The sequence below is a fragment of the Telopea speciosissima genome, chromosome 2 (genome assembly GCF_018873765.1).
Source record: "Telopea speciosissima isolate NSW1024214 ecotype Mountain lineage chromosome 2, Tspe_v1, whole genome shotgun sequence".
Lineage (NCBI taxonomy): Eukaryota > Viridiplantae > Streptophyta > Magnoliopsida > Proteales > Proteaceae > Telopea > Telopea speciosissima.
In genome coordinates, this window is record NC_057917.1 from 43,680,663 (window position 1) to 43,704,414 (window position 23,752).

The window sequence follows — 23,752 nt, forward strand, 5'->3', positions numbered from 1 at the left end:
GATGTGCTATGTTGGTTAGATGGAAGCTCGATATAACACTCCTACCCCATATTATCTCATTAGGTCACACGCCCCATTTCCTATATAAAGAGTTACACAAATTGAGAGAAACTTGGATGCATAGTTGATCTAATGCGCCCATGCATGGGCGAGTGGGAGAACTTAATCAGATTCGGGTCTTGGACCCGATCCATGGTGCCCAAGTGGGGTGGCTTGACCTAACTCGTGAGCAAGGGGGGGAGCCGTTCACTTTAAGTGAACGACTCCCTCTCCCCCTTTCCTATATAGAGTAAAAGACTGCAAAGGGGGGACTTAGGGTTTTGGTTATAAATAGATGCTTTCACCCTAAGTCCCAAAATAACATTAGTAACCAAGATTTGATTCTGTCTCCCTACTCTCCAAGTAATTTTGGCAAATTTGGATTCCATCTCTTCCCAAGGATTTGTGGTGTGGAGTTCTTCTTCGTGGAAAAACCTTTCACGATATTCGAAAATCGTGAAAGAGAACGTTCGAGTTCGTTAAGCTAGTAACCAAACCCGTACGAGATCCTCTTCCATTGCATTCCCATCTCCGTTCAGGTAACACCCTAACGTGTGATGATTTATTTGGCTTGCATGTTTCCCACTCTTGTAGGTGACTAAATGTTCATCTCTCTGTTTATAAAAGGTATTTGCAATGCATAGATTAAACGCAATCACAAAGTCTAGCACTGAGATCCCCTCTTCATTCCTCTACCCAACTCCATATCCTCCGTGAACCACATCATAGCCTCTACGATCTCTGCCCACATGTCCATTAAGGTCACCTCCGACAATAATTTTCTCTCCCTGGCCAAAACCTTATGTTAAATCATCCATGTGTTCCCAAAATAATTTAACACTCTCCTCTAATCTTTCTTGGGAGTGTATGCGCTTACTCTGTTGATAACCTCGTTGTCTAGCACCAACTTGATAGATATGATCCTATCTCTAAATCTTTTAACGTCCACTACTTTGTGCTTAAGGTCTTTGTCCACAACTATGCCCACTCCATCTCTCCCGCTTTCGTCTCCCAAGTATCATAGTTTGAAGTCATCTAGCGCCTTGGATTTTTTCCCTTCCATCTTGTTTCTTGAATACATCTAACATTAATCCTTCTTCTCCACATAACATCTATCAGCTCCAAACTCTTACCCATCAAAGATCCAATGTTCCAGGATACAAATCTAATCCTATGCTTTCAAACAAGATTAGTAATAAAGGACATAATATACGAAAAAATAAAGGGCACTCTCAATTTATATATATATATCTATATATATAATCAGAACAAAATAATAGGATCCATGCAAATGGGATTGGCTGGGCATAATATAGTGCCGGCTGCCTACCTGACGCACCAGAATAGGATAAATACTATAGAATATAAAGATGTAATATGAAAGGAATGGTTAACACATTATACAGGTAGTCTCGTCCATACAAAAGGCAATAAAATATAACAAAGGAAGAAAAACAGGGGTGGGGCAATGTATTAAAACAAGAAGAGGTAATGCAATGCAGAGGTAGAATGTTACATTAAAAATTAACCAAGTAGAGATAACGCACTACAAGGGTGGAACAGTGTAATAAAACAATAAGCAATGGATATCCAACTAGTAGAGGTAGAACGCTAACAAAGTAGCTAGCAGTGAATTAAAAACCACCACTACAACAATTAGTACTAGTGCAATACGAAAGGATAAATACCAATGTAAATATGAGAGTAAGCAAGAAGGGAAAATATAGTGCAGATGTATAGCGGTGTAGTAAAACAATAGTCTATTACCAAAAAAAAAAAAAACAATAATCAAGTCTTGTGTAACAATATGCAGCTAAATAAAGTAACGGAAAAAGTTCTCTGTCCGGGAGTGTGGCCTATGCTAGGGTGCTAGCATTCCCATGAGTCTATCTCTCTCTCCTCCCAATGTAAAAAGACAACTCTACCCCTTTGTTTTAAAGAGGAGAAAGATAGACACATGGGAGTACTGACGTAGGCCACACTTCTGTACAGAAAACTGCTTCCCATAAAGTAAATTCACAAGTGTAACAATATGCAGCTACATATTGTAATCCTCTCACATGTGATATAAATAAAAGCAGCCGGTCATCAGTCATCACTAGTTGAACCGACCTATTCCTTGTCAAAGGTGTCTCCAGTCTTATATGTACCATACGTCCTTTTGAGTGAAGCTTTAATTATCAAAAATAAAAAAGTTATGGTAAACATGGAAGATAAGAATGGCTTACCTATACATTCATTACTCATTTAGTTAGGTGTCTTCACTGCCTTGACAGGTCAAGGGTGGCTACACTTACCCTCCCTATCTCACTCATAAGATAAGCGGCTCCTACCCTTACCCTCCATAATCCGGGCAGGTGCAGGTAAATTAGATGATGAGTGATAACCAAAGTTTCATATAAAGGAATCGGGAATTGAATCAGTCAGTCCATGCTGATTTCGATTGGAACCAGCTAAAATCACTCTAACACGGCCAGGGTTGATTGGAAATGAAACAGAATTGGCACGAATCATCCAGATTCCCCTGGATAGGTCACGGTGGATTCAAATCCAAATAAATAGATTTAAATCCAACTCAACCGATTTACCAATCCGATTCAAATCGATATAGTATTTATCGAACCATAGCTTGAAGTAGTTCCTGATGGACGCAGTGGGATTAAGATGGGAAATAACCAGATAAAAGCCTGAAGTCCCCACCACTTAATGTTATTGGTGATAATTTACTCTGTAATTTAATCCAAACAGTGTTGAGTTCTGGAAGAAAAATAAAATCTATACTATGGAGTCTATCTCCTAATTCTTCTTGTTGGAAAAAGCCAAAAGCTAATTCAACGCGCATTTCCAATCTACCGTCATTGAAGACTATGGTTCCATTCCTTCAGATCGAAGGTTCTGTTGGCCGTAAAAAATATCCCAATTCCCACATGGGGGACCCAAATAAAATAAGAAATTTCCTCCCACATTTCCTTCCTTAATCAGGTTTCTCATTTTCGTACTCTTATAAATAGCCTTTCATTGCATATGCTTAGACTTCCATCTTACAAACAGTACTATAACTCTTTAGCATCAATAAGCAGTTTTAAAACTTCCTTTGAGATTTTTTCGATTAATCACTTGGCCGGGGTGATCAATCGACCAGTCGATCCAAGATGGCAACTGATGAGAGAGCAGGGGCTGAAATTGTTTGCGGAAAGGAAGCTTGTGATCGATTTTCGGCAGAGCTGATGAAAGAGTTGGGATTCCCCAGTGGTGTTCTTCCCACAGGAGAGCTAGAAGAATGCGGGAGAGTGAGATCCACGGGCTTCGTATGGTGGAAATGCAAGGCCCCTTATGAGCACTTCAATGTCGTGACCAACACCAAGAACAGCTATGCTGCCGAGACCACAGCATATGTGGAGAAGGGGAGGATGAAGAAGATGACAGGCGTCAAGAGCAAGCAGCTGATGATATGGGTTCCTATTGTGGAGATGCACATTGAAGGCAAAAAGATCAACTTCAAGACACCCATGGGGGTCGGCAAGACTTTCCCTCTCACCTCTTTCATGAACGAAGAGGAAAAGAAGGAGTATCTCCAACAAAACCCTGCAGCAAATTAATCAGTACTAGTTACTAGAATTTGGTCAAGTCTAGCGATTACTCTCTATGTATGATCGATGCAATTTCCTTGAGTACTTATTTATTTCCTTTTGTTTGCTTTCATAATCCTTTCATCAACAACTAATAATTTGTCTATTACTACTTGTTAAAACTAGTGAAGACACAAAATAATAGGCACAGGCTTCTGGATTTCGTTTGTTTTATTAAGATCTTTTGGGCTTCGGGTATTGATTTTACCTGCAAATTTTTCCCTTACACAGCTTTTACCTGGAAACAAATAATAGCTTTATAATTGGATTTTATATCTGTGATTTATTGAGTTTGTGTGTGTTTGCGCCCTCTAACATAATAATAATTGCAAGGTTTCACACCAGCAAATGCTCGTTCCACATGATATTCCTAGCGGCAGCTTAATTTGAAATAATGCCTTCAACTGTGCTTTAGCTGCACTTTCCCATTTAATCATACCCCATCTATGATCTAACACCCACACATACACCCTTTTTTTTTTGGTAAATCACACACCCATGTAGTCATACCCCATCTATGATCTAACACACACATACTCTGATGATCCTGATAGGAGGAGTGAATCAGGGTCAATGAAAAATTTCCCAAAGCTTAAGTTCAATTTGTAATTCTTTGTAGACTTGTTCAATTGTCCACAGAATCCTGTAACCAGTCCACTTTCACTGATAGCACAATCACTATAATCACTCTTGAAACATTGAAAGGACCGACACTTTGAACACTGTAATCGAAACTCTTATCAGAACATGTGCAAATATCGACTGGCTGGAGTACCTCAATTTGGCCAGTCTACAGTTCGTGTGCGCCCTTGCCTCACAACAGATGAAATGGCTAGGCCTCGGAGGAATGCACTCAAACTCACTAAAATACAATTACATAAAAAAGTAAATAAAGGACAACATGTTAGAATTTTACTTTGAATAGAATTCTATATTTCCTATTATTTTTTTGCTAAAGATCAGCAGGAATATATTAAAAATTAAAAAAGAATACAAGAGGAGAACGTGTCACATCCCCATCCCAGACAAGGAATATAATACAATACAAGGGGTGACTAGAATGACACGTGTCATCCCATTAAGTTGCCAGGATCACTGACACAGTGTCCCAACGCACAGTCATAACTAATATTAAAGCAATATAATATCAGAGTGCGGAATGAGAATCTTACATTTTAAAAGATCAGTAGTTTTACAGAAGCGTATAAAATTAAATAGTTACAAGATGTTCAAAGGCTAAATGATAAATACTGTAATTAATACATTTTTCAAGACCATATAATAACTATCAACAAGGGTATAATAGTAAATGTTTATACATGGGCTTTAAGCCCTAAAATAACCAGAAAAGGAAGCAATAAAATAACCAGAAAAGGAAGCAAGTCCCAGCCATCATTATGCCCTGTAGGCAACATCATTTTGAGGACATCGATCACAGTGCTCCTCCACCACCTGCATCATAATCTAAAAAGTGTGTACACGAGAGGGTTAGCTCCACTGAGCCAGTGAGGGGATGGGGATGCACAAACACACAATTCACATAGTTCAATGATGCATGCACATGTTAATTCCATTTTTCCACCTATCACACAACTAAGTCAAAGGTATACGCTACTGTGACAACTCGGGTAACACTGTGGGTCACTTCTATCATCACCACAATGAAACCTCAATTGTCACTTGGGGGCCTACGCCAGACAAATCCACCAAAACTTCCCAGTGGCAGACCCCTTGATAACCATCACTACCATGACTGGCTCGCTCTCACACCACAGAATTCGGGCTCTGGTTATCCAACACCTAAACCTTGTTGGCAAGGGTCGTAGCATAAGGGTGCAAAGTCCTAGCCGCAGATATACTACATGCAAGTCTTATCGTCCCGAGAGGTATTCCGAGCGCATCAACTTTTCATCTGGTTTAGCACCCAGGTACCAGCACGGCATGACGCATACAGTTCAATATGAAATTCAATCAAAGATATTATATATATAATCTGGGGCTCCGGCATCGGCATTCACCGACACCGTAACCCGATAAAAAATGGAAAGCAACCACAACATCATCATATCAATCATTTAATAAAGTATGCAAAATGCACAAACATGCTTAATAACTTATACTAATAGCATGATACATTATGCAATATTAATAACAAGCTCAAACAAACCAAACCCACTCACAATATAAGTTATGTCCCGAAGTTACAAGTTGTCCCCGCGATTAAGTAATATGCCACAAGATGAGAACTTTAAACCTAAATAAAGAGTGAGAACAGGGTTAAATAAGTAAAGAAAATGATCCCCAAAAGGTCTCTCTTAATTCTCCTAAGTATAAGATTTCATAGACAGGGTGGTTTTATGGGTGATTTTATGCCCAATTCCCGAATCCACATGTAAATCCTAGCTAACCAGGGACTCAGGAAGGTTTCTGCCACGTGTGGTTTTACGGGTAGTTTGTCTCAGAACATGAAATCGTATCTAAAATCGACTTTAACATGGGCTTATTCAGGGGGTGGTTGCAAGGGTGGTTTCTCGTAGGTCTTGAAATCATATGTAAAACCACAGACCAGCAAAATCGAAATTTGAAAGGTTTCTCACCAGGGGTTCCTTTTTCCAAGGGGTTTAAAGGTAAGGAGGCTTCAAGGAAGCTTCCTCCTAGGTCCATTAGGCTTCTAAGACCTCACTAGGTCCATGTATCCCAAAGGATTCAAGAGGGAAACCAATGAGAACCTAATCTATAGCTCAAATAGGGTAGAAACCCTAGGTTTCTCAAATAAAATGAGATTGAGAGCTTTAGAGCAAGCCATGGAGTGAAATAACTCCACAATAACTAAAGCTAAGAGTTCCAATCGATCTTTGGGTTCCAAGATAAACCCTAGATCGAATCTCTCCCATTTTCCAAACCCCAAAACCCAAAATAGAAGAAGAGAAGTGGGATTTAATAGCTTACCCACCCCAAGGTAGAAGAGTTCTACGTTGAGGCTCCAAGAGGTGGGGTCTCATGCCTCCAACCAAGCTGCTCCACCCTTCTCCCTCCTTTTCTCCTTCCTCTTTACTCCTCCATGTTTAGGGTAGATGAGAATGATGAATGAGAAGTGAATGCTCTCTCCCCCCTTTGGACCTATCTATAATAAGTGGGTATTGGGTCCTTCAAGTCCAATGGGTCATAAGAGCTAAATGGGTCGACCCATTAGTTCTATTTAGGATAAGGAAATGGAATAATCCATCCTTAGGTCAAATAGAGTTAAATGGGCCCTTAAGTTAAATGGGCCACTTAAGCTAAATGGGCCTGCCCACTGGTTATAATTAGGAAAGAGCCTAATTAAAAGATGGGTTCACATGATATGGGTATAAGCTTTTCACATGTCTCCCCAAGACAAGTGGGACCCACAAGTAAAATATTTCCCACTCAACTAAAATAGTCCGAGCGGTTCAAACCTTGACCCGCACTTCGAGGACATCAAGGGAAAGGGTAAATAAATAAGTCAAGGGCTAGAACTTACTTCTCCATTGTCATGGTTTGTCCCCCATGACCCTGAATAGTTTCCTCCACAGGCAAACCCGTACTGTGATCAACTTTGTAGCTGAGTTTGACCACCAGTGAGAACAACTCACCAGCATACATGGCAGCGATAATTACACGTCACGAAAAAGAAATAATAATTAATTATAATTCCGGGTGCGGGTGTAACATCCCCCCCACCTTACAAGAAATTTTATCCCCGAAATTTAAGGCAGCTAGGGTCTCAAGAGATAAGAACTGTTGAATAACAACATCCCAAATCACCCACATCTTAAGCCAAGTCAAAGGTCGGGTCAAGATGAGGCAGTACCTACATGGCACAACAAGTCAGGTTCTACAATTCTCTTTTTTTCCTTATAGGGTCACATTACCACAGGGGTATCGTTCACAATAACCCTAGGTTCCATTGGGTTAAGGGTCAATGGTTACAACACTCTAGAGATAACATAAGGCTTTACACAATAAACTAAGCCACAAAGAACAAAAGTTCCCTAGGTCTTCCAGATCAGGTGATACCACTCTAGCCTTCACTACTTAGGTCATTCTTGGGTTACAGGATTTAACCTATCCATTCTCAAACATAGGGTTCACATATTGAATGCTTTCACTTCAGGTTATCTCATTACCTAACCCAACTCTAGAATGATTTGGAATATTGATGAAATCTCCTATTGTTCACTCCCAGTACCGAGGGAATGTATTTGGTGACCCATTACTCTATTCATATCTGTTGTTGGAGGAGGTTTTGCTACATCCTTCAGTTTCTGCTTTTGCAACCTTTAAACCTACTACATAGTTATCCCATAGGGAAGAGTCCATATCAGTCCTCTTTCGAGAACCAATAATCTTCTAATAGTTTTGGTCCAAGTCAACTCTTCAAGCAGGTCTCAATAATTTAACCTAAGTGGTCATTAAATTCATTATTCATTACCCTAAAGTTTGGTCAACCAAGGTCAGGGCTCCAACTAGTTATATAACAAGGTCGAGGTAAGGTCATATTTGTAGTACCATAAATTACATTGGTTGCCAGTCTTTAGGGCAGCATTGGATGCGAACATGGTTGTAGGCAGGGTCTTGCATCCGCCCTTGCATTCGATCATGGCATGTCACAAATTTTGAAGGTGTTCTTTAACCCAATTTGTCCCACTTGGATCTTTAAGTCCCAAGGACAAGGGAAGGGTGTCCTAGGGTCCACTAGGGCTTGGTTATATCATTAAATTCATTGGGCTTAGAGAACTTAAGGGATTGAACTCTCAAAGGTCACGTTCTAGGGTTTTGAGTAATGAAACCCAAACTCCTAGTCACACAAGTCCAAGGTTCTATGGGATATCTATAAATATTTATATATTTTATTTTCACACCAATACATACGCATAAATTTAATAATTACATTCACATTCCTATGGACATATCTGTCATTTAGATCAATCCACAAGAACAAGAAGTTCTCAGGTACGGTTCGCTAAGTCCTTTTTTGGAAATTCAAATCATGGTGTAGGACTTTCTCTATGAGCCTAAACAAAGTTTGGATAAACCAAGTAAAGTTCAAATAGAGTTGTCACTAGATTGAGGTGTTATGAGTGACTTCCAAATACACGTGACCTTTATGGCTCACTCAAAGATAATAGTCCAAGCTAGCCTATTACTTTTTTTTTCTTAATATCTATCTACAGGTCTAGATTCTATGCACCCCATTAAGGGTCTCTACCCGTATAGGTTTAGGTTTTCTTATCCATAAGGTTCGGGTCTTTAAATTCACAGGGTCTAAGGTCTTCATCCTCAGGGGTAACTCTTCTCCTTTTATGTAAGAGGGGAGTCACAGTGGTCACCAATGCCTGCTAGTTCTTATTAGCTGGCCCAGTCGGGTACCAGTCCTAACCTCTTTCAATTTTAAGGTATTAACTAGACTTAAGTGGTCCACACAAATGGGTCACACAAAAGGGGTGTCCGATCTAGGGTATAGGCACATAATCATCACATATAGGTGTGGTCAAAAGGTCTCTAAAAATATGGGCTTGAAATCCTAAAAGAAATCGGGCGGACTCACGAGCGGCGTCAACACTCCGGGTGCGTTCGTGGCTCCTTCGTGAAAATAGGGAGAGCGGACTAACGGGCGGATGTGGAATGTGAATCCGTTCGTTTGTCCGGTCTCAGAAGTCTCAATGGCCGAGAGGGTTTAAGTCGAATGGATCTACGGACGGACACATGAGTGTGGATCCGTTCGTTAATCCGCACAGTTTTAAAATGATAATTTCAAGTTTTGTGCAGAGCGGATTCACGAGCGGAGTCACGGTAAGTGGATTCGCTCGTTCATCCGTTTGCAGAAATTTAGCAAAACAGAGCCGCGAGTTTTAAAACTCAATTTTGGCTCCAAAGAAAGGGACATAACCGCAGGGAGGAAAAGCTCTACAGGGACTTCCGTTCAAGCTCCCCTTGGGTGGGTTTCTTGTAATCTCAAGCCTCAAGGTTCAACTCTCACTTGTTCAAGATATGGCTTTCTTTCCATTTCTACTTTCTCTTTTCTTGGATTTAGGATGAATTATTTCAAGTCGTGATCAAGTCTTGATTTTGCTTGTAATCCCATAGCCATGTACACCAAATCCATGCCAAACCGATTGGGACTGGGGTTTTTGGGTGTAAATCAAGCCCTATTTGATCAATGGCACTAAGTTGTTGGATCCTTGTTTGATTATTGCATCTTTTATAAATTTTCAAGTGTTTGCAAGTATTTTAGAGATTGTTGCTAGGTTTATAATGCCTAGTTGAATTTTACTTAGATTATTTCTAGGTTTTGGTTGTGGTAAAATCCTTAATTCACAATATTTTGGAAAAACTCTTCAAGTTCAAAATAAATTCTTTTGCATGCCATATAATCTCATAGAAAATTATCACATTGTCTTATCTTCAAGCATATTCTCTTGTATACATGATTGTTGATAAAATCCTTGAAATCTTTCCTCTTTTCCTCAAATAAATAATTATTGTCTCTTGTTGGGGTATTTTCATTCAATAACTTGCTTGTTTAGTATTGGTTGGGATGCAAGGTAGCCAAAAGCACAGGTTGTTCACATTGATCTCATTATTCACATCCATGCACTAGGGATCTCACATGGATTTTACATGTGTATTGACCTTACTCATTTCTCTTCACTCCAAACATCTTTCTATGGTTATCATGTCTCATTTTCCTTATATGCTCTTACCACAATACAGTTCCCATATCTTGTAGACATTTCACTTCTATAATATTATTTGCCTAGCATAAAGCTTAAATTATCGGGGTAAGATAGGTCACAAAGGGGGTGAGGGAAACAATAGATGAAGGTAACAAACACCAAAATAGATTGGTTAAACCAAACAGGGCTACAAATCCTTTCTAGCTTGGGCGGTTTTTATGCCTGGTTCTACTCAAATATAAAACCGCTGGTAAATCCGCCTGAGACTGAAATCAGAATAAACAGCTTCAGCCAAGAGCGGATTTTTAGGTGGTTTTTACCTAGGCTGAAACCGTATGTAAAACCGTCGGGCCTTTTTCTTTAAATTTAAAGTCCACAATTTAAAGGGTCATTTTCCCCTCTTTCAAAACACAACTCTAAAGGTCTGGAGAAACCCCAACTGCAACCATACTTGCTCTCTCCTTAGTCCTTGGTGGATTTTGGTGCTCCAAATTACTCCTCAACAACACCCAATCGCATTCCGGTAAGATCTCCCTCTCTCCCATCGATTTATCTCTCTTCCATCGATTTCTCTCTCTTGGAGAAGACCCAAAACACGATTTCAGGTTTTGAAACTTGGGGTTTTTGTTTCCTTTTGACGACTATGGCATCAATCCAGAGATTTGGGTTGGATTTTTTGAAAAACCCAAACCCTAATCAAATTTTTTTCCTCTCCTCTCAAACCATACATGGATCGGTCTTACTAGATAGGGCTTAGTTTACATCCTTTGAGTTGTTACATGCCATATGTACTTGTTTCTTATGATTTAAGCTTCCAACCACAACATTTGGAAAATTCTTTTTCGTTTTTAAGTTTATAGCATGCTCCACGATCGATTAAACCCATTACTTGCTTGAACCCACTGTTTTGTTTGAAATATCATGTCCTAGGTATAATATGACCATCAAACTTCATTATTTATCATGTCATTCACATAATGGCCATGCCTTTCTTTTTTCCCCAATTTCTTAGATCACAATTTGATAAAAATCAAAATTTTCTAGCCTAAGAATCCTGTTGAAACTTAATTGCCTTGGAAAAATAATTAAAGGCTAGGTTTTAAACCTCATAACCTTACATTGATCATCTACTTAGGCCTTAGCATTCAAGGTATTAATTTGCTATCTACTTGGCTCTTGGCTACAGGTTAAAACAATCAATGGCCCCAAGAACACGACGTGCACGCATTGAACAAGTTGCACCAACTGTCCTAGATCCACTATGGTTTCAAAAGATAGAGGACTAAGAGCTTTCCCAAGACTACTTCCACTTCAAAAATATAGTGGAATGGCGGGATGTAGTGTTGGATGATCTCAAAGCTTACAAGGTGGGGCAGAGATTTGAGGAATTGGGGTGGAATAACCTTTTCAACCTTCCTGAACCATACTATCCAAAACTCATCCGACATTTTTATGCAAATCTGGATACCAAGAACCCGGGCACACAAAGTTATTGGGTTGTTTCATATGTAAAGGGGGTCCCTATATCCTTCATAGCAGCACAGTTAACAGGGATTCTTAATGTGTCCATTGGGAAGCAAAGACCTATTGCTCACTGGGAAAGAACCCCTATACCTTCATCAAGCGGGAGGTATTGACATTCTGACGGCCATCAGGCGGCTGAACCTGCGAATGGTGGATGGCTTCGATGAGGTCACGAAGTAACTCTTCGGCTAGACTCGATGCCTAGAGGGTATCGAGAGAGGGGTAGATGGCATCAACACCTTTCGTGGTCGTGGTGGTGGTGGTGGTGCAAACGACTAGCCCAGCTTTCTCTCAACAAATTTGAAGTTATCTTGGTTCAGTTCTTCTAGTTTCTTGTCTTAAGATGGATATTTGTGGAGCTCTTTTACTTTTTTTTTTTCTCTTTAGAAAATGGTGGACTTGTATATTTAATCTGAGACAAACAGAATCAAATGTTTTGATTTAGAACAAATGGGATCTTGCATTCTGAGTTGGGAAAGGCACAGTTATGCCCAAACAGAGAATCTGGAATAATTATGGTGTTTAGATTGGTATCTTTTGATTGAGCAGGATGGAGTCATATGTTTTTTTGTTGGAGTGGATGAAATCATGAATGTTGAAATGAGAAGGATATGGTTGCCTTCCAGGAAGATTTGAAACAATTGAATATTTGTAATTAATCTTCTATATATCTCCATGTATTTTCTTAATTCTCTCTTGTTTAAATCAATGTTGATAATTATGGTTGGTTATGATTGATTCATTATTGTTTATGAATTATAACATATAATCGCCCATCTATGACCTACTTAGGACTCAACCAAGCAATTACACAGTTGTAGTTTAACAGCCTATGGTTCAAGTCCTAAGTTCCATGTTACCTACTATCTTTTAAGTCCTTGTTTCACCACAATCAGTCTTCTCCTGTGTCTGCACACCATCATTTATGTTCTTGAAGATTTTTAGTTTAGAACCTAATTGTGGAGAGTAAATCAAGAGTCCACGAGATTGTGGTCGGTACAGAGCATCATTACTCTGATACCACTCTGTCACACCCCCATCCTAGATAAGGAATATAATACAATATAAGGGGTGACTAGGACGACGCTTGTCATCCCATTAAACTACTAGGGTCACTGACACAGTGTCCCAATGCATAGTCATAACCAATATTAAAGCAATATAATATCAAAATACGAAAAGGGAATATTACATTCCAAAAGATCAGTAGTTTTATGGAAGCATATAAAATCAAATAGTTACAAGATGTTCAAAGGTTAACTGATAAATACTGTAATTAATATATTTCCCAAGACCATCTAATAACTATCAACAAGGGTATAACAGTAAATGTTTATACATGGGCTTTAAGCCCTAAAATAATCAGAAAAGGAACCAAGTTCCAGCCATCATTATGCCCTGTAGGCAACATCATTTCGAGGACATCGATCACAGTGCTCCTCCACCACCTGCATCATAATCTAAAAAGTGTGTACACGAGGGGGTTAGCTCCACTGAGCCAATGAGGGGATGGAGATGCACAAACACACAATTCACATAGTCCAATGATGCATGGACATGTTAATTCCATTTTTCCACCTATCACACAACTAAGTTAAAGGTATATGCTACTGTGACAACTCAGGTAACACTGTGGGTCACTTCTATCATCACCATAATGAAACCACAATTATCACTTGAGGGCCTACGTCGGACAAAGCCTCCAAAACTTCCCAGTGGCAGATCCCTTGATAACCATCACTACCATGACTGGCTCTCTCTCACACCACAGAATCCTTGCTCTGGTTATCCAACACCTAAACTCCTGTTGGCAAGGGTCGTAGCATAAGGGTGCAAAGTCTTAGCCGCAGATATACTATATGCAAGTCCTATTGTCCCGAGAGGTATTCTGAGCGCATCAACTTTTCATCTGGTTTAGCACCTGGGTACCAGCACGGCACGGTGCATACAGTTTAATATAAAATTCAATCAAAGATATTATATATATAATTCGGGGCTCCGGCACCGGCATTCACTGACACCGTAATCCGATAAGAAATGGAAAGCAACCACAACATCATCATATCAATCATTTAATAAAGTATGCAAAATACACAAACATACTTAATAAATTATACTAATACATTATGCAATATTAATAATAAGCCCAAACAAACCAAACCCACTCACAATATAAGTTATGTCCCGAAGTTACAAGTTGTCGTCGCGATTAAGTAATATGCCACAAGATGGGAACTTTAAACCTAAATAAAGAGTGAGAACAAGGTTAAATAAGTAAAGGAAATGATCCCCAAAAGGTCTCTCTTAATTCTCTTAAGTATAAGATTTCAGAGACAGGGTGGTTTTGTGGGTGGTTTCATGCCCAATTCCTGAATCCACATGTAAATCCTAGCTAACCAGGGACTCAGGAAGGTTTCTGACAAGTGTGATTTTACAAGTGGTTTGTCTTAGAATATGAAACCGCATCTAAAACCGACTTTAACAGGGGCTTATTCAGGGGTAGGTTGCAAGGGTGGTTTCTCGTAGATCTTGAAACCATATGTAAAACTACATACCTGCATAATCGAAATTTGAAAGGTTTCTCACTATGGGTTCCTTTTCCCAAGGGGTTTAAAGGTAAGGAGGCTTTAAGAAAGCTTCCTCCTAGGTCCATTAGGGTTCTAAGACCTCACTAGGTCCATGTATCCCAAATGATTCAAGAGAAAAACCAAGGAGAACCTAGTCTATAGCTCAAATAGGGTAGAAACCCTAGGTTTCTCAAATAAAATGAGATTGAGAGCTTTAGAGCAAGCCATGGAGTGAAATAACTCCACAATAACCAAAACTAAGAGTTCCAATCGATCTTTGGGTTCCAAGATAAATCCTAGATCGAATCTCTCCCATTTTCCAAACCCCAAAACCCAAAATAGAAGAAGAGAAGTGGGATTTAATGGTTTACCTACCCCAAGGTAGAAGAGCTCCACGTTGAGGCTCCAAGAGGTGGGGCCTCAAACCTCCAACCAAGCTGCTCCACCCTTCTCCCTCATTTTCTCCTTCCTCTTTACTCCTCCACGTTTAGGGTAGATGAGAATGATGAATGAAAAGTGAATGCTCTCTCCCCCTTTTGGACCTATCTATAACAAGTGGGTATTGGGTCCTTCAAGTCCAATGGGTCATGAGAGCTAAATGGGTTGACCCATTAGTTCTATTTAGGGTAAGGGAATGGAATAACCCATCCTTGGGTCAAATAGAGTTAAATGGGCCCTTAAGTTAAATGGGCCACTTAAGCTAAATGGGCGTGCCCACTGGTTATAATTAGGAAAGAGCCTAATTAAAAGATGGGTTCACATGATATGGGTATAAGCTCTTCACATGTCTCCCTAAGGCAAGTGGGACCCATAAGTGAAATATTCCCCACTCAACTAAAATAGCCCGGGAGGTGCAAACCTTGACCCGTACTTCGAGGACATCAAGGGAAAGGGTAAATAAATAAGTCAAGGGCTAGAACTTACTTCTCCATTGTCATGGTTTGTCCCCCATGACCCCAAATAGTTTTCTCCACAAGCAAACTTATACTGTGGCCAATAATTTTGTAGTTGGGTTTGACCACCAGTGAGAACAGCTCACCAACATACATGGCAGCGGTAACTACACGTCACGGGAAAGAAATAATAATTAATTATAATCCCGGGTGCGGGTGTAACAGAACGTCTAGGCATACCCAGACGAGAACAACAACAACTCACTAACACCAAGGCTAGTGAAAATCCACGAAACATTCTAGGACCCTAAGCAAATCTGAACCTAGGCCTACTGAAAGCATCATCCGACAGTAACGACCGGATCAAGGGAGGAAACTCCATAAACCAGGGAGAGGAGGACTCCCTTTTTGCCGCCATCTTCGCCAGAAAGCCCACCACTAGATTCGCTTCTCTAAAATAATGGGTGACTTTCTAAGAAATGGAATCAAGAAAAGGCTGCAGACCCATCCACTGTTGAGTGACGAACAAGGGGATAGATTTGGCATTAAGCGCATCCACCACAGCCTTGGAGTCACACTCCACCCAAAGATGAGTAATCCCCAAATCTTTAGCTCTCAATAGCCCAATGAAGATGGCCCTAAACTCCACCTCATAGTTGGTCAAGTTACTGAGAAAAACACTAAAGGCAGAAATATGAGTGGCCCGATGATCTCTTAGGACACCACCTGCACCTGTCCTGCCCGGGTTCCCTAATGAACACCCATCCACATTGAGTTTCACCCAGCCAGGAGAAGGACAGTGCCATCTAACTTCCAACATCACCCTAGTAGGATTAGGGATGATGGGAATATCCAATCTACGGGCACAACACAGATCAATAATAGAAGAGACGGGGGTGGTAAAGGACCACGAGAGCTTCTTCATAGAAGTAAGGAAACCAGAAAATACCTTATCCACCTCCAAAGCGATCCCATCAAACCTTCTGTGATTGCATTCCAACCAAATACAGTACATCATTATGATCATACCAACTGTCCAGGCATCCTTTATAGGGACCACTCTAGCTTTCCTTTTACCCCAAAGAAAAAAATCATCGATTGAGACTGGACTTGGCCAATGAACAATTAAAATATCCGTGAACCTTTGCCATAACCGGAGAGAGAAAGGGCAATCCAAAAACAAATGTGAGTCCAATTCCACACTAGAAGCACATAGCTCACACCGAGACACCAGACACACCCTCCTAGATGCCACAGCTGCATTAGTAGGCATTTTCCCAAGCACCAGCCGCCAAGCAAAACAAGAGTGTCTAGGAAGGAGGGATTTATTCCACACTGAGGCACTCCAATGTGTAATGGGGGATTTCCCTCTAAGCATCTCCCATGCAGACTTCACAGAGAACCTACCAGAGGGGGTGTATCCCCAGAAGCAGGAGCCCGAAGTAGGCAAGTTGAACAAGGTAATATTCTTGATAGAATCAAAGGTGTCATCTAGGAATCGAGACCAAACTTAAGGGAGAGCCCAAGAAGTGCCTTCAATAAAATCAAACACACGAGCTGCTTTGTCTTTAAAAAGATCCGATTTAAGCTACGAAGCACCAGTAATTGACTCATGACCTAGCCAAGCATCAGTCCAAAACTGCACAGACTTTCCATTCCCAATCACCCAACGTTCATTTTGCACCACCAGATCCCAAACCTTACAAATACCAGGAAGAATCGAAGAAGGAGGAGAGGGGGACTTTAGAGAACCATCAGAGTGAACCAACCTGGCTTTCAAAAAATTGCACAAGACCAAGTTCTCATGTTTAATAGACCACGCCAGCTTGCAAAGCAGAGACTTATTAATATCGCAGAGCCTGTGAATGCCTAAACCGCCTTCCACCTTTGGCTTGCACACCGCATCCCACTTCACCGTCACGACCTTTCGAGCCTCAATATCACCAGCCTAAATGAAGTTTCTCATCCACCTCTCCATCAAGGTCACCAGGGAAGAGGGCCACCAGTATATAGAGAAGTTATGAACAGGCACACTTAACATCACTGATCGCACCAACTCTACATGACCTGCAAATGAGAGGAGCTTCCCCTTCCAACCTGAAAGCCGACTTTTGAACTTGTCTACCAACTGCATCAGATAGTTCTTAGTGACTCTACCTTCGAAGATTTCAGTCCCTAGGTACCTAGTAGGAAGTTTGCACAAAGGGATGTTAAGTAGATCCAAAATTTATCGTCTTCTCGAAGGAATGATCGCGCTACAGAAGAGTAAATGTCCGGGGGTTGGGACATCTCTAGGACCTCTGAGAGGGAGAATCTTATTCTCATCCACAAGCTTTCTCAGACCCCTACAGAGAACTTCCTCCGCAATAATAAAGAGCAAGGGAGAGAGAGGGTGTCCTTGTCGTAGCCCCCTTTCCACCCCAAAAAAGCCCACAGGACCCCCATTCACCATCACCGAGATTCTGGTAGATGACAACAAAGTATGTAACCATTGGATCCACCTGTTACTGAAGCCAAACTTCCGCAACACCATAAAGAGAAAGCCACAAGAGAGAGAATCATAGGCCTTCTACACATCTAGCTTAAGCCCTATACCACCTCCCCTCATGGCCTTATGCATCAAGTTACTCATCTCCGAAGCCATGCAAATATTCGAAAAAATAACCTTGCCTTTCTGGAATGCCCCCTGCTCCTTGGAGACAAGACAGGGAAGAAGCGCCCCCAACCTGTTAGCCAGGATCTTGGAAATAATTTTGCAAATGAAATTACCCATACAGATAGGACAAAATTTGTCCAAAGAAATTACACCCTCCACCTTGGGAATCAAAGAAATGAAATAGTTATTCATCCCTTTTGGCATGATCCCTTCCCTGAAGAAGTTAACCACTGCCCTCCCTACATCGGTCCCCACAATCTCCCAACACCGCCTAAAAAAAGCACCCTGAAAGCCATCCAGCCTAGGTGAGCTGTCAGGGTCAAGATCCCACACCGCATTCTTAACTTCATCTAACTCAGGATCCACCTCCAAAGACACCCTATCGTCGTCCCCCAAGACATTGGGAATCACATCAAGGAGGTCCATGTGCTCCGCCAAGGGAACCGCCTTATGAAAATTTTTGAAGAAAGTACACACATACTCTGCCATACCAACCAGGTCAGCCACAACAGTCCCATCATCTTTCTTAAGGCATTTGATTTGATTTTTTGACCTCCTTATCACCGTAGAGAGGTGAAAAAACTTTGAGTTTCGATCCCCCTCTCTGAGCCATTTATTCCTAGATTTCTCCCTCCAGAGCTTTTCACAGTCTTCCAAAGCATGTAGGTACCTAGTTTTGGCATCCGCTTCCAACCCAAATAAGACCTCATTGACCCCACAAGCCTCCATGGTTTCTTGACCCTCCTCAACCTCAAACTTAGCCTCCTGCACTACCTAAATTAAATTTGGGAAGGCCTCTCGGGACCACTGTCTCAGAACCACCTTCAACCTCTTGAGTTTCCACCTCAAAATGAAGATAGGGAAACCCACCACCGGTTGGCTCTAAGGTTGCTGTACCACCTCCAGAAAATTTGGGTTCTCCATCCAAAACAAATGGAACCTAAAGGGGGCATTGGACGATTTACTCCAAGGCTTAAAACCTCTCGGGACCACTGTCTCAGAACCACCTTCAACCTCTTGAGTTTCCACCTCAAAATGAAGATAGGGAAACCCACCATCGGCTGGCTCTAAGGTTGCTGTACCACCTCCAGAAAATTTGGGTTCTCCATCCAAAACAAATGGAACCTAAAGGGGGCATTGGACGATTTACTCCAAGGCTCAAAACCTGTAAGGAAGGGGGAATGATCCGAAGCCACTTGCGCCAACACCTGTTGAGAGTAGTTGGGAAAATTATCGACCCAATTAGAGTTGCCAAAACTACGATCAAGAATGGCCTCCACATGCCCCCTCACCCCGTTATTAGACCAAGTAAATTTTTTTCCAAAGGAGGGCACAGAAATGAGATTACAAGCATCAACCCAAGCCCCAAACTCTAAGGCCGAGCCAATAGAAAAAGCCCCTGGGCCTCTCTTCTCTTCTGACAGCAGAGTAGCATTAAAATCCCCCGTTACAAGCCACGGAACCGATCCCAAATTAAGGTTAAGCAGATCAAGCCACAACTTCCATCTCTCCACACGCAAACAACTGGCATAAATTGCAAAGATATACAAAACATTACCCTTCCACAACACAGACAAAGAGATATGTTGATCCGAAGAAGTGATCACCTTAGGCCGTGCCATCTCCAATTTCCAGATGATCCATAAATTAGGAGGAGAACCCGACCACAAGTTGTGAATGAAATCCACCGAGTAACCCAATTTATTTAAAAACAAAGCTGGAAATTTATTAGACTCTACCTTAGGTTCAGCCAAGCAAATTAAATCCGGTCTCGACTCCGAGATAATAGACGACAATGCCAAGCGAGCTGCATTCTTCCTGCAACCTCTAATATTCCAAAATAAGACTTTCATTGGGCACTAGAGGTCTTTGCTGCCAAACGCTCAGAGAGTTTCCGACTCTAAATATCCACCTACGAAACCAGTCTACCTCTGCGCTGCTCGTTTGAAGAGCACCGGTCTTCTCTGCCTGCAAGGCAGCAGTGCCTATGGCAGCTACCTCCTTCGCATGCACCACCACTGTTCCATTAAATAGCTAGGTCTCAACAAACTCCTCCACCACATGCGACGTATCCACCGGGAGGACCACCTCCAATTCCCCTCTAATAGGGTGCCAACGAACTGCTTCTAGAGGGGAAGAAGTACGTGAGCTGCTTGCGCTCCTACCACCACCAACAGAACCAGCAAGGGATCCACCGACCCGTGACCCAGATGCAACGAAATGACCATGCCCTACTGGGTAATTACCAGCCTTACCCGAACCGCGTCCTGGTCCAAATTTCACCACATCACCATGCGTATCATGCATGATATCTACTCTATCTACAACACATGGATTTCTTTCCACTCTTGCATTCCCCCCAGCTAAGGTCGCCAGCTCATGATCACTTCTCCTTAAGTCTCCTCTCTCTTCACTTCCCACAAAGCCCGCTCCTCCATTAGAAAGATGAGAATTCTCTTCCAACAAACCACCTAACGGTTGCGCTAAATCAGGCAATGAATCCTCCTCCATGCTCCTTTCCAAAAACAAGTCACCTGCATTCCCAGTAGCATCATCCCCATCGTTCCCCACCGAAATCCTTTCGACCGCGTCCCCACCAGTACCAGAAGCAAAGGATTCAGGAATCTGAGAAGGGCTATGGGAAGGGGATCTAAAACCATCATTTCTGTTCTCCTGGGCAGCAAAACCATTAGCATCCTTGGTCACAAGTTTTCTTCTCGCCTCCACAGCTAACCGCTCCTTACAATTGCTGAAGGCATGTCCTATTCTCCTATAGAAACCATAGTGCAGAAGATTATCCTCATAGACCACTGGTTGCTTGAACCAAAATAGATCCGAGGAGCCTACATGTTCATGTCCCACCATGATCTCATCCAACCTGTCAGCAGATTCATCCATGTCTACCAAAACCTGAGCAAACATCCCTATAGTACCTTCTTGAGTTCGTTTGTCTAGCGCTACCGACGTGCCCAATGCTTTGGCCAGCTAAAGGAGTATGTCGGGGTGCCAATACTCAAAAGGGAGGTCAGGAAACCGCACCTAAACGAGCTTTCTGGCTTGATTAATTCCATTAACATTGAAGTCTGGACGCCATCTCTGGAACCTCATCAATTGATTCTCTACCCTGATCGGGCTTCGCCTCCATATAAAGCTCATGTCCACTTCCAGATCAAACCGAAAGATTACATACCCCTTCCCAATCAGAATCAAGTCCACAGACCCTTTCAGCCTCCAAGACTCCCTGATAGCTTTTCTCAATGCAGAGAAAGGAACCTGTTGCAAGTTTAGTCTACCAATCAAAGCAAACCTGAATCTCTAGACTTGAGACTCATAAGTCCCCTGTGGGATCTTCACCCTCGCAAATCCCCCTTCATGGATCTGTACAGGGAGCACATCTACATCTGGTAGGACTCTCTTACCCACCACCTCCACAAATGATTTCCTCCTTGGTAGGGTTGAAGTGCCTCAGCCCAAAGCATTCAAGGCCTCCGTCTCCTTTGAGGCCCCTTCCCCCTCCCCGGGGTGGGGAGGATCATCATCCTCCTCAGCATCTGCAAATGCATCCTTCTCAGCCTAAAAAACCTCAGCAATCCTTCCACTCGTCATCTTGATTTCTGTATGAACCTTTTTCGTATTACCTATTATGGACTAATATTAAATAACCTAAAATTCAGGCTAATTATGTTTTGGTCTAATTAAGGGGGTCATTGGGTTATATTAGGAATCCTATGTGGACTGGCTTTAGTGTGGGCAGATAGATTCCTATAGGGACTGTGATGAGTCAGGCAATATAGGAATTACTATATAAGGAGAGCTAGGTCCCCCCTTTACCCATCATAACTAATTATTCTCAATCTCTATTGAGGAGTGCATTCTGGAAAAAGAGGGAGATATTCAGTGTTCATCATCCTTGTGCATACAGTATTCTCATCAAGCCAGTTACTTTGGGAATAGAGAGGAAGTACCTAGATCTTGGTCTTTATTTTCGGCTGCGATCATCATCACTATGGATGGGAAACAAGGTTAGTGGTTCTGTCCCTATTCTCTATTATTTATTTGATTGTGTTTTTGAGTGCCCTATGGAGATCCTGGCTTTTTAGGGTTTTGTCCCTATTCGGATCAAATTAATCTATCATGTGGGATCAGAGCCTCCATAGATCCGTTCTTTAACTTATATGGATTGAAAAATAATAGATCATGCTATGAGAATCGAATTTTTTCATTTTGAATAAAGAATTTTAGGTTTTTTTCAAATTTCAAAAAAACCCGTTTGGGCTATTGCCCACTGCAGGATTTTTTTGTCTGGCAAAAGTTGGAACCGATCACATGAGTGCGTAGATCTCAGAAAGAAAGAAATTCTGGTGGGTAGATCACCGCCAGCGGCCACCGAACACGCCCTCACGCATCAACGAAAGTCGCGGGTGATCTCACTCTCCGGCAGGGTCATAAGAAAAAAAAAACTTACTTTTTGGGTTTTGCTAACGTGCGCCAGAGCCTGGTTAAGGATTTGTTATCATGCACTGTCGGGTCTGGTCGACACATTTACTGACCTGAGAACCCGACCCAGCTACCCGAGTGAGTTGACTTGGACCTAGTTGGTCTAGGGTTGAAACGGGCTGGTTGGATCGGGATTGAACCAGACCGAACCGGTTTGCGTGTATGGTCCGGCCAGGACCAGAAATGAACCGCCTTTTTGCCTGAAACTTTGACCGGCTCTTGTGGGTGCTACGAGACTCCATTTGGGGCCCCATTTTTTGCGTTGGCTCTATTTTTCTGTGCTCTACATAGTGGTACCCTCTATTGTGATCAAATATGAATATGTTCAATATTTTTGGTATTCTATTGATGCATGTCCTTTTCTGAAATTTATTGATTCGAACCATTGGGAATCGAATTGATTTTTTGACTTGCTGAAATACCTTGCGTGATGAACAAAATTATTAGTTTTTTGTGTTAGTTTTAAGATATTTAAGCCCCTTGTCATAAATTATAAAATAACACAAATTAATAAGGATGTAAGTAATTTTGAAAAATCCCAGAGAGGGTTCATGGGTTCGACAGGATGCAGCCGCCAAAGCGGCCTTCTTTGTGGGATTTGTTAAACACCAGTCTCGTACAGTTGTGGGATGTCCTTCAACTCTAATGTGTAGTCATACACCCAAAGGTGGTGACCATGTGTTGGTACTTGAAGGGGTACATATATAGTATGCATGTGAATAGGCCAACCCTAGAATTCTACACACCCAAAGGTGATGGATTTTGAAAGTTGAGTTGTATTCCCATGGCCACTGGTATGTAGAGATTTTTACAATTGTATGTTGGGAATTCAGCCCAAAGGTGATTTCACAATGATGTGCGAAAAATTCTCATTTGCTTATAAGGTTCTAAACTATACTTGCATCATGCTGATTATTGTACTGTTCATTGTTTAAATTTTCAGTTACCTTTTTTGTCAATAATAACAGGGTCACTATTAAGATTCTTACTGGGTCAAATTTTAAGAAGTGGAAATGGCAGATGTGCACACGTCCCTTGTTATAGATAAACCAATGGACCTAACAACTAATAATACCAAGGATGAAAAATCCATGCATGCTGTATGGGAAAAGAGCAATCACTTAGTTGTACTGTCTATAAAGAGATCAATACCAGAACACCTAAAAAGTGGTTTACCTGATAAATGTGCTGCCAGGGAATTGCTAGATGTAATTTCCAAGAGATACAAAGTTTCATCGAATGCTGAGAT

At 41.5% G+C, this 23,752-nt stretch overlaps 3 protein-coding genes across 3 annotated transcripts; 1 reads left to right on the top strand and 2 right to left on the bottom strand.

Annotated features, from left to right (window-relative positions):
• The first annotated feature begins 3,191 nt into the window (after positions 1-3,191).
• On the top strand, positions 3,192-3,638 carry LOC122650733. Its single transcript, XM_043844123.1, has one exon. The coding sequence runs from the start codon at positions 3,192-3,194 to the stop codon at positions 3,636-3,638; it is 447 nt and encodes a 148-aa protein (XP_043700058.1).
• A 12,184-nt stretch (positions 3,639-15,822) lies between these two features.
• On the bottom strand, positions 15,823-16,623 carry LOC122650734. Its single transcript, XM_043844124.1, has one exon. The coding sequence runs from the start codon at positions 16,621-16,623 to the stop codon at positions 15,823-15,825; it is 801 nt and encodes a 266-aa protein (XP_043700059.1).
• Positions 16,624-17,919: 1,296 nt separating this feature from the next.
• Positions 17,920-18,735, bottom strand: LOC122650735. Its single transcript, XM_043844125.1, has one exon. The coding sequence runs from the start codon at positions 18,733-18,735 to the stop codon at positions 17,920-17,922; it is 816 nt and encodes a 271-aa protein (XP_043700060.1).
• Positions 18,736-23,752: the final 5,017 nt, after the last annotated feature.

Bases quoted from the DNA above. Each gene is read 5' to 3' on its own strand.
- LOC122650733 (XM_043844123.1), top strand. From the start codon at position 3,192: ATGGCAACTGATGAGAGAGCAGGGGCTGAAATTGTTTGCGGAAAGGAA.
- LOC122650735 (XM_043844125.1), bottom strand. From the start codon at position 18,735: ATGGAGGCTTGTGGGGTCAATGAGGTCTTATTTGGGTTGGAAGCGGAT.
- LOC122650734 (XM_043844124.1), bottom strand. From the start codon at position 16,623: ATGCCTACTAATGCAGCTGTGGCATCTAGGAGGGTGTGTCTGGTGTCT.